General features: G+C 37.7%; 1 protein-coding gene across 3 annotated transcripts in view; it reads left to right on the top strand.

Moving 5' to 3' along the window:
- Positions 1–2,216: 2,216 nt before the first annotated feature.
- SPAG16 (sperm associated antigen 16) overlaps positions 2,217–18,115 on the top strand; it is a 423,563-nt gene continuing 407,664 nt past the window's right edge. For all 3 annotated transcript variants that reach the window (XM_075512046.1, XM_075512045.1, XM_075512047.1), the window contains exons 1-4: positions 2,217–2,292; positions 6,398–6,444; positions 6,872–6,970; positions 12,748–12,875. In XM_075512046.1, coding sequence (XP_075368161.1) covers positions 2,250–2,292; positions 6,398–6,444; positions 6,872–6,970; positions 12,748–12,875 — 317 coding nt within the window. In that variant the 5' untranslated portion in view covers positions 2,217–2,249. The remainder of the gene's footprint in view (positions 2,293–6,397; positions 6,445–6,871; positions 6,971–12,747; positions 12,876–18,115) is intronic.

Genomic DNA, 18,115 nt, shown 5'->3' with positions numbered 1-18,115 from the left:
ACTTCTGTGAAGAACTCAGTCAATGCTAAAATCCTCCAGGAACAGTTTCCGTTATACTTGGAAATCAGTCAAATAGTTATTTGTTAAAAATTTGCTCTTTGTTTTTAGTTGTAATTTATTTTGATTTAATTCTAGATGTGGTTGGATATGTTTGTATCTTTGTGTAGCCTTTCTTATCAAATCTATTACCCGTGCACTTTGATCAAGCTGTTTATTCCTTTAACAAACCAGGAAGACTGAGATCCTTTTGTCCTTCACTGTTAATTGTTTTTCAATCTTAATCTTCCCTGAAGCACTTCTCTGAGCCCTTTTTAAGCTTTCTTCAGCCTTCTTCAATTGTTGATACCATACATTTCCATATTTTAGTGAGATAGAGAAGTCTTGTGAAAAATTTGTAAGGAGAATTTAGGCTTGTAGAAGCAGAGAAAACTTTCAGCGAAGTGGAGAAGGGAGAGAAGGCTACTGCTAGCATTTTGTTTGTTCCAACTCTTTGTGTAAAGGCTAACAGCAAACCTGTTGCTGGGAGGTATGGTATTAACCTACAATATTAATCAGCTGTGCTTGCCTGTTTTAAGTACACCTACACTTACTCTGATTTGTGGTGGAATTGGGAACTTCTCTAAGAGAATGAGGCCTTCATTTGAAGCCATCCCAACTACATTATGACTTTTTTTAATCCTGCAGTTTTGGAAGTACTGACTCATGGGTGTTGTGCTTTATGATACCACTTCTGCTTATTTGTTATTTTCTGAGATGCTCTGCTGGAGTTCAGGACTGCTCTCTTGGGTTGGATATGGATGAAAGAATGTTGTTCTGGTCATATCACTTTCCTCTGAAGGGAAAAAAACCAACCCTGCAAGACAAAAAGAAAGGTATGTCAGCTTTTGCCCTCCATCTCTTGAACCCAGATGAGTTCAAGCCCTGACATGTATCAAGCTCAACTCAGTGGTGAAGCTGACAATAAAGAATTCATGAAGAAATACAACAGTTCTTGTCTCCTTAGCAGTGCTGTAATGATCTTGTGCCAAAACACTGTTCTTTTATTACAGCTTGGAGACTTTGACAGTGCCAAAGCACTCATTGTTTCTCAAGAATGTGTCTGCAATGGGAGAGGAATGGCAATCCTGTGTGATAATCTCTGGAAAGAAAATGCTAAAATAGTTTCACAGGTAACAGGCCCTCTTGCAGGATTGCATCTTGGTTTTTTTTCAGGCTGAAGACTGAACTGAATTATATAATTCAATTTCACCCACTTCCATCTCCTCTGATCTTCAGACTGTATTTCAGTTGTTAATTTTTTTTTTTTAAAGCTTGCAAGCAAAATTGGTGCCTGTCCTTTCAGACCAGCTATTAGCACTTCTTTTTTTGATTTTTTTTTTTTCCAGAGAGTTTGGGCATTTATTTCAGTTACTTCATATGAATTCAAGCACTGATTCTGAATTCCTACTGCATGCAAAGCCCATTAACTCAATGGAAATTTAGGACTGGGACCTCTAAGCTTATTTTAAAATAAAAAAAGAAACAAATTTTTCTGTTGAATCCTGCAACCTCATCTCAAACTCCTAAGAGCCATAACATGTGTTCTCCACAAATGTAAAGGATATGGTGTGCTTCTTTCCCAAACTTTTGCTTGGGAAAACTCCTGCTCTTAATTAAAACTAGAACATACTGCAGGAACTTAATTTAAGTGATCAGGCATACAGGACTGAGCTCAGGTGATCCAACAAACACCTGTTTCAGCTACAAAAATGTTTCCTCTAAAGAAGAAATTAGTCCCTTCTTATGAGATTGAAGCACTTTTTCCCTCCCTTCTCCTGTTGTTTTCCTGCCATTTAGGCAAATGCAGTATATCCCAGTCAGAAAGGCCGCAGAAGCCAGCGGGGCGGACCCTGAGGGGACACCGCGGCCCGCCCCGGCTCCGCCAGCGACCACCCTGGAAACCTCCAGAACTCTCCTCACCCTCCAGCAAGTCTCCTCACGGTCCCCGCCGGCGCCGGGGCCGCTCCCCCGCTAGTACCGTGCGTGAGAAGCTTCGCCTCCACTTAAAGAGCCCCCGGTGCGACCTCCGGGCGTAAGAAAGCGAAGCGTGAGTAACGCTGAAGTAAATGAAATTAAATCGCCGCTGCGGGTCTGTTCCCGCCTCGCCCCGCCCCGCGGCCGCTGCTCGCCCTGGGACGGGCGCGGGCGCCTCTTCTCGCGAGAGGCCGCCCCCGGCAACGGCCCGACGCGACGGCGGGGAGGCAGCGGCCATGGAGGAGGCGGCGGGCTCTGAGGCGTCCTTTTGCCTGCAGAGTATCCTTCCTCCGCCGGAGTATTCTCCTCCTCCTCCTCCTTCTCGTCTGAGGCGGGCGCTTGGGGGGTGCGGGGCGCCCCGGGGTCCCGCCAGTTCCCCGCCTCAGGGGGCGAGCGGCGCGGGCGGGCCCGTCCCCTCAGCGCTCCTGCCGTCCTCCGTGTGTGCTTGTCCTCCTCAGGCCGGGGGACCCTGGGCCTGCCTCGGCGGTAGCTTGGGGGGGCCGGGCAGGGCGAGGGCAGCCGGGGCAGGACCGTCCCAGCAGGAGACCCGCGGGTTGGCAAATTATTTCACAGAGTAAGGGGGGGGGAAGCCCCAAACCCCCAACACCTTGTTGCTGCTTTTTGTGAGTTATTGCCCTTGCAGGCTAAAAAGGGCTAATATGCGGGGTCGTCTTGTAGAGACGGTAGGATCTTGCTCACTTCAACGTGTTGTTTTCTTGGCTGTTAAGAGTCCCTGAGTGACCCTTGGGAAAAGCAGGGTAATTTTATCCTCCCCTGCTGATGGGGCAGTCTAAACAAGGGTTAAAGTTCTGAACTGAAAGTCTCTTGTTGCCATTTGTTTTAGTTGTTGATCAGCCAGTGCAAGATATCTAGGGAGGAGTGACAAGATGTGTCACTAAGACTCACAGTCCCAATCTGCTGTTGTAAAAGGTGCTCCTTTAATTTCCCAATGCCTGCCACACACAATAACTGGCTAGATAGTTGTGTTTTTGTTTAGTACTGTGTGTTACCAAGATAGAAAGATTATGATACAATAACCTAGCCATAATTTTATTTGCTGTGGCTTCTAGAGGAGAAAAATCCGTTTCAGTTCTTCTCACAATTGAGTTGTGGCAAATTATGTTAGGAGTTTATGGCTTTTAAATGTGTAGTTTTTGGTCAGACGACCCAAATTCTAGTTTTGTCACTAGGTCAGACTAGCTCTATCTGTTCTGTTTTGTAGCTGTGAGTTGCCAAATCAAGAAGATCTTGCAAGCTTTGTTTTAGAGGCTACATAATCAGAGCTTAAGTGTTAGGCCCTACCAGTACCTTAGTTTTTCCTGCCTTGCTAGAATTAAGATGTAAGCCAATATAAAAGCAATAAAAAAAAGTGGAAGATTGGTCTTGGTGAGTTTGTGCCTCAGTTTCTACCTCCTTGAAACTGCACAGCTGTTTTCAGTGTGGTGTGCTTAAAGCACTGCATCAGTACACGTTAAAATAATTGATACAGTGTTTGTTGGAAAAAAGCAACAGTTTTAAAACCAAATTCTTCTCTTTTATTTGCACCTGGCTATGATTTTTGGAAAAAAGAGGAAAAAATAATCAGGATTTTTAAAGTAATGTTTTAGTCTGCGCACAGTGTTTGCAATCATGTGTTAGTTTAGACCATAATGGGTCGCAAGGATGGTCAGGTCAGTAGAAAATTCAGGAAAAAACCCCCAGTGTTTGAAAGTGTTTTACTCATCAAGGGTATGCTGCAGTGACACTTCTATCTGCATTGAAAGATTTGATAAATGCAGAAAGAAATAGTCAAGATGGGGGGAAGGATCATTTATAGCCCATACAAAAGATAGCTTTAGAAAAAATAGTCTCTGATCAAATCACTAAACACGGTGTGAAAAATCGCTGGGTACAGTATTTTATTTAAATGTACTTTATTTAAATTAATTTTAAGTTGATAAATACTGTGCTATAAAGTAAAGAAGAAGCTTTGGGGTTCCAGAGAAGTATGCAGGTATTTAGTTTGTACATAGAATTACTACCTGTATACGGAAATTGTCCCCTGCTTCATACAAAAAAATGTGCCCAAGTATTCATACTCTACAAACATGACCACACTCTTTAAAGTCTCATTCTTTAAAGAGAAAATGTGTAGTCAGCTAGCTAGTGCTAGGATATCTTAATCTAATTAAAAAGAGGGGCTTTTTAGAACATTAACCTAACTAGTCAGTCAATATTACTGTGTCTTTTATCTTGACTTGCCTGCTGCAAGCATCCTTCTGCTTTTTCAGACGATAAAGGAAACATATTCCTCCTGCTTTGTGCTCGTGCCTTGCTGCTGTTCCCTTTTCTTATGTAATCAGCAGTTCAGGTGAACTTTTCTCCCTCTGAGTGGAAGGAACGAAGTCCAGGAATTAGTTGTTTCATTAGGATGTGTTCAAACACTGATGTGAAGACCGAAACATTGCTGTTGTACTGGGGAGCAGGCAGACAGTGGAAAGGTGGCCTGATGCCCGAGTCCCTGCTCGCTATCTCAAGTCTCTTGGGTCAGCTCTTGAAAGTTGTGTCTCAACACGAGACACATTGACTCAACACAGATGACTACTGTCATCTCTGTTCTTTTTGCTTACCTTGGTGGACCCACATCTGGTCCTGGAGAGCCATGCTGAGAAAAGGTGCATTTGTTGAACCACACAATTTCTTTGCTCTCCTGTTAAAGTCAGGAGAGTTAATCCAGATTTCTTCTGGTGTGATAGAGAACAGACTTAGGCCTGTTAAATCTAATAGTTTGGGGGTTCTTTCCTTTTGTCCCCCCCTTACGAAAGAGCATAGTAAACATTTTTTGGAGATGAGTTTCTACATAGTCCAGGTCTTAGAATTAAACATTCCAGAATCTGTCAGGTTAGAAAATGAAGCTTTTGCAGAGAGCGAAATTTGAGATGCAGAGAGGTGTTGACTTGAACACAAGTCCTGTGTTCCACATCTGCAGTCTGTGATGCAGTAATTCAGGAAGTAAATTTGGGGGCACATGTATTACAGGCATTTGCTTTCACGTACTAAGCCTAGATAGGAGATTCTTAAGAATCGTTCAGGCTGGTTTCCTATTTATACACATAATTTTTATAGTAAGCATGTAGTGTAATTGGGCACTTGGAGGTACACAGATGTGCTTTGACTTGATTACTGAAAATTATGCCTTTATTCACTCAATGACTTCCCTATTTAGTTTTTTTTAGTTTAGAAGGGAAAATGACATCTCTCCAACTTTTATTTCAAATCTCACATCTCTGTGAAACAAATGGTGGTTATTCTTTTTGGGGACATGATCTTCAGCTGTTAGCCTTCTAGATGGTTACAATTTAACTGACAGTTTTGTTCAGGCTGTGATGCTGGGGTCTGGAATGCAGGTGATACTTCTACATATACTGTGAAGAACTGTAACAAAAAGGCCTGTACTGTGAGAACTGTAACAAAAGGCCTGGTTTTTAGGAGAATAGTTCAGATTTGGGAAACTTGATGCAAAGCTGGAAAATCATGTATCCCCCCCCGCCTGTATATAGAAGTTACCATTTAAATTTGTGTGTGAAGTACTGAACTGCCAGCTTTTCTTCAGAAGTTAATTTCTGGTTTATTTACATGGGTCATTTGTAGGCTAACTGATTTCCTAGGGAAACTGTCAACAGAGCATCTTGCTAAAAACATTTTCGTTATACTTTCATGGGCTGTGAGGCTAGTGGATGAAAAAATGTTTATTTGGGTTTCATTTTAACACCATTTGTAGTTATTTTTAATGAAAAGTTTGACTCTAAAGCATTTGAAGGAACTGTAGATAATGTCCAAACGAATTTTTACATTTTGTAAGTTCCTTATCTTTTTATTTAGCTGTGTTGTAATTATTAAGGCACTTGTATCAGCTGCAGTAAATGGTCCTCTAGTATTCAGTGTTTGATCTCGGATGTTCCAGTTTGAACTTGTACATCTGAATTCGATAAAAAAGGCCATTCTCTGAGAGCATGAAGTTAGTTATGCTTAGAAGCATAAAGTCTGTGGAAGTCTCAGTGCAGTAGAGCCCTATGAAAACTGATGATTGTGTGAGAGCAGAATTTAGCTACAGTTTAACTCCGAACACTGCTTGACTTCTAACTTGGACAGATCTGATGAGGCAAATTTTAATGGTGTTAAAACCTGCTATAAAAACTTTGAATCTAAATTCTGTCTTTGTGCACATTGTTTCCACTGGAGCTGGACCTGTTCACCTAAAGGCTGAAAGAAGCCTTGAAAGTGTAAAGTCTTGTGTCAAAAAGCACAAGGGCGAAGGTTTATAGATGGTTGTTTTATGATAAATTTTTTTAAAGTTGGAACTCATCACATGCATCGGCTGTTTCAGACTTAACAAAATCTGCAGAATTTACCATAACAGATGACTCTAAAGATGATTATCAGTATGAAGAGGTAATTTACTAAATTGATAATCTTCTGATATATGTGGTGGAGTATTCATGTTTCATTCTTTTGTTTTACTTCACCAGTCACAAAAGCATCCTAGGAGAAATGACATGAATCTCCTTTTATAAAGTGTGATGATGCTAGGCATATCTTTATTTTTCAAGAGAAATTTTAGTGTCAGTTGATTTGTTATGTTTTACTTTCTTTTGAATGTTAAGCACTTTTTTAAAGATACGGGTATTTCTATTTAGATGTTTCAGCTTATTTATAATGAATATTTCAGTAATATAAATTCTATTTAAATATGGAAAAATATTATTTTTAAAAAGAATGAGATTATTTTCAGTAGTTGTACTGGGAGTGGAAACGGTTGTACTCTGAAAGCAAGATGTATAAAATATGTTGATACCTAACTTTAAATCATTTCATTTAGGTTCCAGCAGATGATGAATTTAGTCTTCAGGAAGATGATGAGGATCTGTCAAAGGCTTTGCAGACTATTCAAGAGCAGGCTGAAGATGCCCAAATTTTAGTAAGAACTTCCTAAACATTCTGAGACTCTGTCTGTAATTCAGTTGGCATTAGTGACTTAAAATTTATACATCATAATTTATTGTAATTATGAAATATTTATGTGGAAAAGATTGTTTTTTCTTTTTTAGAAGTTTCTAGGGGTAAACATGTGCCACAGTGTGAAAAGCAACTTATATTTCCTGAATTTTATCTTCTTTTAACTTTTGTTCATTTTATGTTCCGTAAACAACCTGATGTTGCAAATACATGTAACAAATATAGATACTTTATTTAAAATGTATCAATGTTATTACATTGTATCAGCACTTTAGGGTTTGTTTCTTTATCTGAGTAGATTGAGTGAGAGTGTGATCCCTGACACAGGAAAGAAACTGCATATGCTTAAGACCCACAGAAGCTTGTACTCAAATACTTTGCTAAAGAAGATTATTCATGTATTGAAAATAAAGAATGGGCTGTTAAACTATGTTAAATCAAAATATTAATGAAATTATCAATCATTTCACACAGTTTTTGAAACTTCTTACATTTACAGTTTGTTTTCAAAACAGTCATGTAATAGTTCAGAGTTACACAATGGGATTGTTATATTGCATTTTCCAAAATATGATTTACCTGAATTTACTTGCTTATAACAATCTAATGGAAAAGTGCTTTTCCCTCCTGTGTTTCTAATATCACCACTATCTTATAGCCTCATCAGTAAGCTATTGTCATAGTCTTTGTTTTGCAAAAGCAAATGATTAATAATGAAAAGATAATTTTATCTGAATGATTCTTAACATCAAAATGGAGGAAAAATGTGCGTTTTCTTCTGCACTAGTGCATATCAACAGATCAGTTTTGTATTTTAGATCAAACTTTGAATGAAAACTGACAATACCGGAGTCTTACGTGTTTTGAAACTGAATATGCCTGAAAATTAAGGGAAAGAAGGTAGAATTTTTAAGGACTGACCATGCTTAATGTTAACCAAGTAGTGGAAATTCTTAGTGTTCTTTAGGGATAACTGAAGTTATGTCTGTCTTACTGTGTGAGTTGACATTCAAATAAAAAGTGAAACAAGGAAGAATATTTTCAATCTGTTGATCTTTTGACAGTGCTATGTTTACATCATCTTTTACCTCTTTGTTGATTTGTTGAACTCTGAGTGGTAGGAAACAATATGCTGATATCTATCCTATTTAATCAAACTGAAGAAAGTGTTACCTTTCCTTAAAACAAAAGAAGAACATGTGTGCTTAAACTCAAATTCTCTTTGATTTTGTGCTTTTGCTAATAGATGTCTGTTTTCTTGCTTCTTGACTCATTATTTGGAGGTTTCATTTTTTCCATAATTTTGAAAGTGAAATAATATTTCCAGCCTTTAGACAGAAAGACATGCATAGAAAAATGTTTTAATACACTTGCTAGCTCCTTGACAGCTTTCATAACGATTCACTGTATGTTTTGTGAGGCTCAGTAGTTAGACTGTTTGATGGTAATTCACTGGAAAAAAACAAGTGCTGCAGTGAATGTGTTTGGTGACCCAAGTTAGAAGCACTGTTTCCTGTGAATTCATATTGAATCAATATCCAGACTCTGAGCTGAGGAGCACAGTAGAAGGCTGTCTTCATGTGATAAATAATTGGTACACTTTTTCAATTATTAGCTTCTAATCTTGGCTACCATAGGTAATAACCATGTCCTGGAACAGCTACTCCGTGATAAACATTTTTAAGTGATTATGTATATTTGCTGTTAATAGTAACTTGTATACCTAATACCGTATTAAAGATTGCATTTCAATATTAGATGCAAATCTTTTGGTTAAGAAAAGAAACTATATAGAGAAGGCGCAGATCAAGTGAGCATCTAAATATTTAAGCAATTTGCCAAATGCAGATACTCAATTTAGAAACTATGGATATTTATAGTAACTACAGTTTCTTTTGCGCTCTGTAAAAAGGTCAAGTATAAACAGGAAAATCTAAAAAATCCTTATTTTCAAACTTTCTTCCAAAGTAATTAGCACTAATTACTAAATGAAGAAGAGCAAACATAAGCAAATGAGAGATGGTGCTATTCAGTGCTTTTTTTTTTTTGGTTTAAGTAAAATTGGTGTATGGGAATTAAAACTATATTTCTACAGGGGAGATTTTGAGACATGTTTTCTTTCCTTCTGGATCTCTGCATAGGTGCTGTGAAATTACTGGTCTTGAAGGAGTTTGGTGAGGCTCCCTCACCAGTTACAGTTCATGTTTTCCTTTGGATCCCAACAGGGAAATGAGGGTGATAGAGCTCTAATCTCTAAGTATCACTTTCCCCTGGTCTGCAGGTGAAATAGCAGCTGATTCAAAATACAACTGTGCTGGGCAGCACATGCTTTGGATGGCAGTGATTCTGCCTACTATTCCTGTTCTAGTCATCATTTGTCCTTTTCAGTTGCAACTCATGATTTCTTTTTTCTGTTGTCCTTGTTTTGAGACATTGTAAAGTAATATGAACTATTTTTAAACACAAGCAATAGAATATTTTGCATTTGAAAGAGTATCTTCAGTTGATAAGGGACCCTAGGAGAAGGATACAGAACTTCTGGAAAACCACACACAGAATCACAGAATCGTATAGGTTGGAAAAGACCTTTAAGATCATTGAGTCCAACTGTAAACCTAACACCACCAAGCCCACCACTACACCATGTCTCTAAGCACCTCATCCAAACGTCCTTTAAATACCTCCAGGGATGGGGACTCAACCACTTCCCTGGGCAGCCTGTGCTAATGCTTGATCACCCTTTCAGTGAAGAAAAATTTCCTAATATCCAGTCTAAACCTCCCCTGGTGCAACTTGAGGCCATTTCCTCTTGTCCTATCACTTGTTACCTGGGAGAAGAGACCGACCCCACCTCTCTACACCCTCCTTTCAGGTAGTGGTAGAGAGTGATGAGGTCTCCCCTCAGCCTCCTTTTCTCCAGGCTAAACAATCCACACAAAAGAAAGCTGGCTGAAATACTTTCTTCAGGAGTTACAGCTATTACAATTCCATTCCAAGGTCTTTATTTTCTTAATATCCCAAATGATAATCTGAAGTTACATTGTCCTTCACTAACCTTATATTTTATGTAGGTTTGAAGTTTAATTTGTTTGAACCTGTTAAAAAAAATCCTTGAATTCCCCTTTTCTATTCTTTTTTAGTTTAATAAGTTTTGCAACAATGTCTTATTTTGTGTTCCATGGAAATTATTAATTTATTTCGTGTTCATCTTTCTTCATTGGACAGAAATTCTGGCGAGTATTGTGGAAATCCTTAAGGTTAAGGTCTTAGCAATTTATTTTAGTGATCATACTTGCAATCCTTACATTCAAAATGTTTTGAAGATTTTAATGAAAAAAAAAAAACCCCAAGAAATATTTACCAAAGCAATTATTTAGTTTGTTTATTTTGACTTAATGCTCAGAATCCTTTAATAAGGTGTGTTTGTCTATACAGCTACTATAGGGTGTCTGTTTGCACCACGAGTTAGTAGATTGTATTTTCCTCATTTCTAAATAGGTAAATATATACAAAAACTTACTGTTATGTCCTTCTGTGGGTAGTCATCCAAGGTTAAGATTAAGTTAAAGAAAGTGGTTAGCCTAATATCACTCTCAAAGTCTGCAGAAGAGCTAGGAATTTAGTTCTGATTTCCTGAGGCCCTGTTCCAGCACTGTGCCTGTTAGACTGCATTCATTTTTCTGTATACTGTTGCCTGATTGAGCTTTGGATCCTGAAGTGATTCTCAGTGCTACTATCTAGCTAATAAATTCTTTTCTGCACAGATGAAACTAATTCCTATCATATTTCCATTTATTAAGGGAATCAAGCTGTGTCATTTCTTCCAAAGACTGGCTTGATAGATGTGTTTGGGAAACTACAAGCAACAATATTAGACATTTGCGTCATTTAGAATAAAGAAAGAAAAGAAGCAAGAAAAGGGATGCAGCTGCATGTCTGCAGATGTACTCTCTTTGGCTCTTGTATTACCACAATTAGAAAATAGACCTGTCTGTACTGTATCTCTAGTAATGAAAATACGCTAAATACTACATTGCACTTGGCCTATTGTATTATTCATAATACAGTGTTACATGGCCTTGATCGTACATGTACAATTTTGCTTATATTGGATAGGTTGCTTGGATTAAACACAACATTTTCTGTATGCTACAAAATGGCTATGAGATTTTCCAGTGTAGGGAATGCTGCGTGTTTTTATTTTATCAAGAGAAATGCCTTTATCTCCAGGTAATTTACGTAGCCATGTTGATAGAGCTCCCACTAAGGACATGAATAAAGCCATAAATGGATGGAGTTATCAAAAATCCCTGGCCTATAGATTCTTTTTTTAAATGGATGGAGGAAATAATTTGCAGTCACAGCCTTTGGCATGTCTTGATGAATATCTCACTGGAAGTTTTTTCAGTTTTGCTAGCATTGAAAAAAACAAGGTAGGCATGTATGGAAGCTGTTTCTGCTTTGCTTCTCTTCTCTACAGTGGTGGTTGGTTTGTGGTTTGTTTGTGGGTTTTTTGTTTTTGTGGGTTTTTTTTTTTTTTTTTAATAATACGTAGCTCACACTATCATAGAATCTGAGTTTCTTTCAGGAGCACATTAAGTGCTAGTTGTCAAGCCCAGGTTTGTTCTGTCATCCTCTCACCAGGAGGACAGGTATGTGTAGTGTCTTGTCTTAGTAGCCTGCGTTGTTGAGCAAGTCCATTGTAGCATTGTGCGCATGTGAAATTCCCAAATGCTGAGAGCTTCACGTTTAGGTATGTCAAGTTGCTGTAATCCATTTGAAGCCTGAATGAATTAAGGCCGTCTCTTTGGCTGCCGAGTCGGGCAGTCTCTCTCATCTGGCTATCTTTAAATGCATTTTCTGGGGAGGTAGTCTCAGACTGGGTCATAGTTTACTTTTTTCATGTCTCCTTGCATCTAGGAGAACTTAATATCAAGCTATGCACTGAGTGGGCTGAATGGGGTTGGGTGAAGGTAAGAAGTTTGCATTGCAACAGAAAGCTGTGAAGGGTTTTTTTTTTTTCCTCCGTAGTAGGATTGCTCTGTTTTGTTTTGATTCTGCTTTTGGCAACTGCTCTTGACCCATGAGCTGATCTTACCTGAATAGCTGTCTATCTTGATGGCACTGGAGGAGCTGTATATGAAGCCTCGGCACACCATCTGCGTTCTGCTAATACTCGTAGCAATGTTGTCTGGCAGCTTCGTTCAGTGTCTGCATATGGATGTTGAGAAGAAAAGGGAGAACTGATCTTTGTGAGACTTCCGAAGAGGTCTAATGATGGCGATGCAGTTCTTTCAGTCTCTCCATTGCATGCATCATTACAAAAAGAATATAAGCCATTTTACTATCACCTTGGACTTCTGCATTTTTTTTATTAGATGAAGTACTGATTTTTCTCATCAGTAGTTTTGAAGGTTGCTGAAGGGTGCAGGGGTATGAGAACTCATGTTTTCTCTCTGGTCAGTGACAGAAGATCATCCATCAGTTTAAATGGTTTCAAGTCCATATCAGATTATGTCGGGTTCAGAATACTTGCTTAAATCAGGTGATTTTTGAGTTATTTCTCTATAACCTTTCACAGACCTTGACATTAGAAGGATCAGTGATTACAAATCTGATCAATAAAGACAAGGGAAACACTCAGCTGTACTCCAGTAGGTCGATGACTTCAGAAATAGAAGGTATGATAATCACATTTCTCTTGTAGGTTTAATAACCGTTATCAAATTTTAATTTCAGGCTTTGCAATCAGTTCTGACTTCCGAGAAATCAGTGTCTGAAATACCTGAAGCGATGGATGACTTCTTCTGCAATTTCCTGGTCAGATTGGGAATGTCCAGAACCCTTGACTGCTTCCAAACTGAATGGTAAAATATTTTAAGTGACCATGTTACTTTGAGAAGTAGGAAGTAGATGCTAGGATTCAAATATTTCCAGTATTTCAGGATATATTTCCAGAAAACTCAGAATTCTGAGTACAAGTGATTCTTAAATACATAGTGTTCTACCAAATAAATATATTAATGTTGAGAATGAGGATGCAAACTATTGTTTTAAGGACAGGCTTTCAAGAAAGCTGACTCCTGGGATCTCCTAAACAGGTATCTTTGAAGGACTGTGTGTATTTCACCTAACTCTAGACATTTACAAGCCTAAAGTGGTCACCTGAGGCCTCTTTTGTGACCAGTGAAGAGAAATACTCATTTTCAGGATGCAGCTCAGATGAGTTGTTTAAGCCATCTACTTTAAGATGAAATGAATTCAATTATATTTTTTTCAAGTATATTTTGTGCTCCACTGACTACCAACGAAAACTAGAAACCAGCTGCAGTGCACAAGTCGTCATTGGATCAAATGAGTCCAATGCAAAATGACCAGCATTTCATTTCAGCAGTGCTGAGAAATCATGTGGCTTTGTTATTTTCTTGCTTTCCAGAACCTGGGTGCCTGCTTAAAAACTGAATGTTTTGTAGTATGGTATAATATTTTCACCGTACTTGTTTGGGTATTTTTGGACATTCATCATAGATACCTTGTATTTTGAAGTAGAACAATCACAATTTTTGATATGTGGTAATTTTGGTACATCAGTCAAAATAATATGGTTGATTAATTTGCTTTTTTCTTTTTAAAATTTAATTCCTATAGTAACCAGAATAGCAAACTCTTGAGCTGTTGCTATCTTCTTTTCCCTAGCTTTTATAGATTACAGAGATTTTGTCCATACTTCTTGCAGAAGTTTAAAAATGCAGCTTTGTCTAAATACTCACTTCCTCCACCACTCTCTTCACATATGGAATCCCACAGGTTGTATACTGTTTTTAATACCGATTAAGAATGATGTGCTAGGAGTGCTGCAAAGCTTGAGAGGAGAGCTGAATTATTTTGGAGCAAAAGATTGTGCTTGTCATAAAGTTCTATTGAAATACTTTCAGTTACAAGCTTGCTTTGAATCTGCAATTTACACTGGAGAGATTCTGTGAAGTGGAAACACCTCCCTGACTTATCTTGTAGTCAGTCTTTAAACATCAGAAGTTCAGAGATTTGTTAATAAGGTCTTTTGAAATTGTTTGATTTGAAAATTAGTAAATTAGAAAAGTTAGAAACATTTTTGCCTACAAAAGCCTTGAAGCTTTTAGATTTTCTTAGAAATATCCTCTAAGGAGGAAATCATTGCTGTTGTTTGCAAGGCTGTGGTCTTATTACAGTAGAGCTTGCCGATCGGGCATTGCCTTTGGAATTAATAATCTGGTTTTTGATAGCGTAACAATGTGACTTAAATGATTCCTTAGAGAAGGAGCACTATAGTTCTGTATTCTTTTTCAACAAAAGAACTGATATGAATAGCATTAAGTTTGAAGAAGTTTAACAGTTTTCATGGAAAAAGATAATTAATACTAGACAGATATAAATAGTGACCTTTTTATGAAACTACAGCTTTCTTTGAAGCACTTAAAGTCTGAATTTATATCAATGGCAAAATTCAAATTGCTTTTTAACAGAGCAAGAGAAGGTCTTAGTAGGCCTTATCTTGTAAATCCTTAGCTATGCATATATTTTTTTCTCTGTAAGTAATATTTTTAATTTCAGTAGCATTACAAATGAGCTTAGCATGTCAGGATCTAAGCTTACTGTATTGAGACTTTTTCTGCATTAATACCTTATTTCAAAATGTTTCATGTTGGTTTGAAATAGATAATTTACAATATTAATGAAAGTGAGAGCAGATTAGTGTACTCAGGTTCCTCATTATGTATTGGGACGACACACTCGCTCTCATGCTGTGGTGATCAAGTACTAATGGAATTTAAAATGAGAAATTAATTAACGTAGAGAAAATTTATCAAAGGGCTTGCTTTGAAATAATTGTCTGTCTGAGATCTAAAGGTCACTTAAATTGGACCAAATTATCTGTGTTTATTTCAGAGTTTGAGAAAACATTCTGTTATTCTATCCAGCTGTATAAAATGTCATGATTTGATTATGTTTTATTTTAAGCCAAACCTGCTCTTTTTTTATGATGTAATGAATAATTTTACCATACTTGTAGTGATTTTTTTTTTTACTTATGTAGTTTTTTTGCACATACACTTTTTTCTTCCAGTTATACTTTAAGGAACTTAAAATTAGACTTAAATTATTTTTAGAATATCTAATTTACCATTAAATTTTCTATTCCTTTGATATACAAGACTTTATAGTGCTTTTGTTGCTTATTAAAGATACTGGATTGACAGCTTCGGAGTATGAAGTGCAAGGGCTGAAGTGCAAGGGCTGATCAACTGTAAATTCATGCATCTGACAGTCTATACCTCCTAATCCCAAAGAGCTCGCTGCTGCTGGCAGCATGTTGCTGGTCTGATGAGCAGATGCATCATTTGCTGTTCACACATATGCACGGAGCTATCACCGTGATTAGTTAGTACACTCATTGGGCTGGTAATCTCTGACTAAGTGTTCCTAGAGACCTGGCAGTGTTTCAGCTTGTGAGTAAAAGGAGAGCTGCAGACTAATTACAGAAACATGATTTGAAAATTCTTTTCTGTTTGATGTGGTTAAAATTATGAATAAACTTATGTGGCCAAACGAGGTTAAAAGCTATGTCTGTTTTGTGTATGCCTTGCAAAGATTGTCTGCATTGTGCATAACGGAGCACATGCAACAAAGCTACTATGTCTTCTCCGAGCATAACGGTAGACACGTTACAAAAAAATTCCTTTTTGCAGAATGAAGAAAATGGGTATAGGTTGTGATCCTCCATGTCACAACTCCCTGAAGGCAGAGGAAGCAATCTGCTTATTTCAGGCAGACCTAAGTTTCCTCTGCTCTGTTGCCTCTTTGGCCTGGAAATCATATGGTCACATTAATGTATGTTGTGCTCTGAGTTCATAAATCCTGAGGGAAACGAGGGTTATTGGTTCCAGGACGGCATCACCATAAAACAGATCCAGTTTTTGGATTAGAACTGGCTCAGAACACAAGTGGAGTAACCTCAAGTTTGACTTGTAAAAAGCCCTATGGATGTACCTACTTCCTTGCCTGTATAACAAGCATAACATGAGAATATAAATTTTCTGCTTATATGCCATAATAGATTGGAGGAGTACACTAGGGCAAAAAGGTGCTTTATTTTTCTGTGCTCATTTCTTTCTTAGCCTTCTGTTGAAACTGTTTAAGAGGTTATCAGTTGGAATGATAATTTTCAGTAAGAAGTTCTTGTAAAAGCTAAAAGCTGAAATTTTAATCCCTGAATGCATCTCTAGGTGAGTTATCCCTGGTAAAGGATTATCCTGAGCTACATATCAGTTAATTGCAGGGCCTCTCTGCAACCTGATGCATTTAGAACTCTTAGAAACTTGAATTCAATGTAATGTGTATAGTAATAATGTATTATTTTTAGTCAGTCTGCACTGGGCTTTGATCGTAAAATCATAGTTGACCATATGTTCCTTAGGTTTCCAGATTCTTCATTAATTTTAAATAGTGATTCAAGAATAACAACTCAATTGTTCTGAAAAGCTTAGAAAAATACCTGTGTGTGCATGGAAGTTAACCAATTTAATTTGCACCATGCTTCCCTTGTGTAATGTAAAGAAATGAGAACAATAGCTATTTGGCAGGCAGCTAGATATGTAGGAGTTCTATAAGTTTTACAGGACTAGGTTGATGAAAGATAATGAGATTTCACAATGCAATTTTGTTGTGTGGTTTTCTGTTCCACTTCTGCTACCTGCACAAAAGCCTTCATTTTTAGCAGTGTTCTTAGACAAGGGCATAGTGGATTTATTGGTATTAATTGTATTTCATCAAAATTGTCTTTCAGAGTTCTTAGCTCTGCTGGAGGCTAAGTACATCAATTATCCATGTCTGATGTGTCTTTGTGCAGAAGTTTGATGGTTTTCATGAGGTGCAGTTAGGGCATTCAGTGGAGAAATTTTTCTGGCAAATAAAGGCGTATGTAGAGTTGTGATCATCTGCAATGAGAAGTGCCCTTATTTGCAATATTTCCAATACGAATTGTACCTGCTCATCAGTCAATGTTTATTTGGGGCGGGGGGGGAGACTAAGCTTCTTTATTAGTTTTAAAGCCTGTTGTTACTATAATTTGCTTAAGAAAATGAAGTGATGATAAATGAGTTTTGCTTTGGACATGTTCAGTTTAACTTTCCAAAAACCCTTCACCTACTGGTCGTCAATGTGAGTGACAGCTTAATTCATAGGGATGAGCATTCGAGAATGCAGATAAGTAGCTGACTGCAGGAAGTTATTGTGACACAAGAGTTTCTAACATTCTTTTTTTTTTTTTTGGAGAATGTTAAGTAAAAGTTGCTTGTCAAGTAAGAATCCTCTATTCTACAAATGCTTTTTGTTTCTGCAGCAAGTTTTATTGATCTAGGAATGTTGTGCTTACTGTCTTCAAGTTTCAAATCTGCTGCTTGTGTCCAAGTGCAGGAGATAACATTGAGTATAATTTTTATCTCTAATTACTGCTGCTCTTCTCATACTTCCTTATTACTTGGGGAAAAAAAAGCACAGATTCAATATATTTTTCACCTGAAAAGGCAGATAATGTTCATATTACTCTCTCTAGTGAGTTCCCACCCAGAACATCTTCCAGCTTCAGTCAAGATTGGCAGGGAAGAAGATTGTGGGGCTTTATCTGATATAAATTATTTATAGCTCCACTGAACCTATGCTGAACTGATGTCATGGCTACAGTAGTGCACAATGTCTTTGTCTTCAGTGGGTCTCTAAGAGCTCATACCAACTGAAGGTCTTGCTCTTCTGTCTTCCAGGACAGAAGTAGATGAAGAAATAGATGCTTTGTACATGCACGTACTGGATTGTAGAATCACCTCTGCGATGTCTGCTTGCACAGAAGCATCTTACGCTTGTACATGTAGACTTGAATCTTGGTGTCTTTTGAAATACTTTGACAAATATTGATAGCTCATAATCATTCCTTGAACAAGCATGATTCTGCAGAATCATTTATTTTGTGCAGTGACAGTCACATTTTTTAAATCAAATTTAGCTTTTCTGTATCCTTTCTAATATCACTGCTCTCTTTTTTTTTTTGTACAGAAGATACTTAGGTACTTTCAGT

Source organism: Mycteria americana, chromosome 9 (assembly GCF_035582795.1).
Source record: "Mycteria americana isolate JAX WOST 10 ecotype Jacksonville Zoo and Gardens chromosome 9, USCA_MyAme_1.0, whole genome shotgun sequence".
NCBI classification, from domain to species: Eukaryota; Metazoa; Chordata; class Aves; order Ciconiiformes; family Ciconiidae; genus Mycteria; species Mycteria americana.
This window is presented reverse-complemented; position numbering and strand designations above follow the sequence as displayed.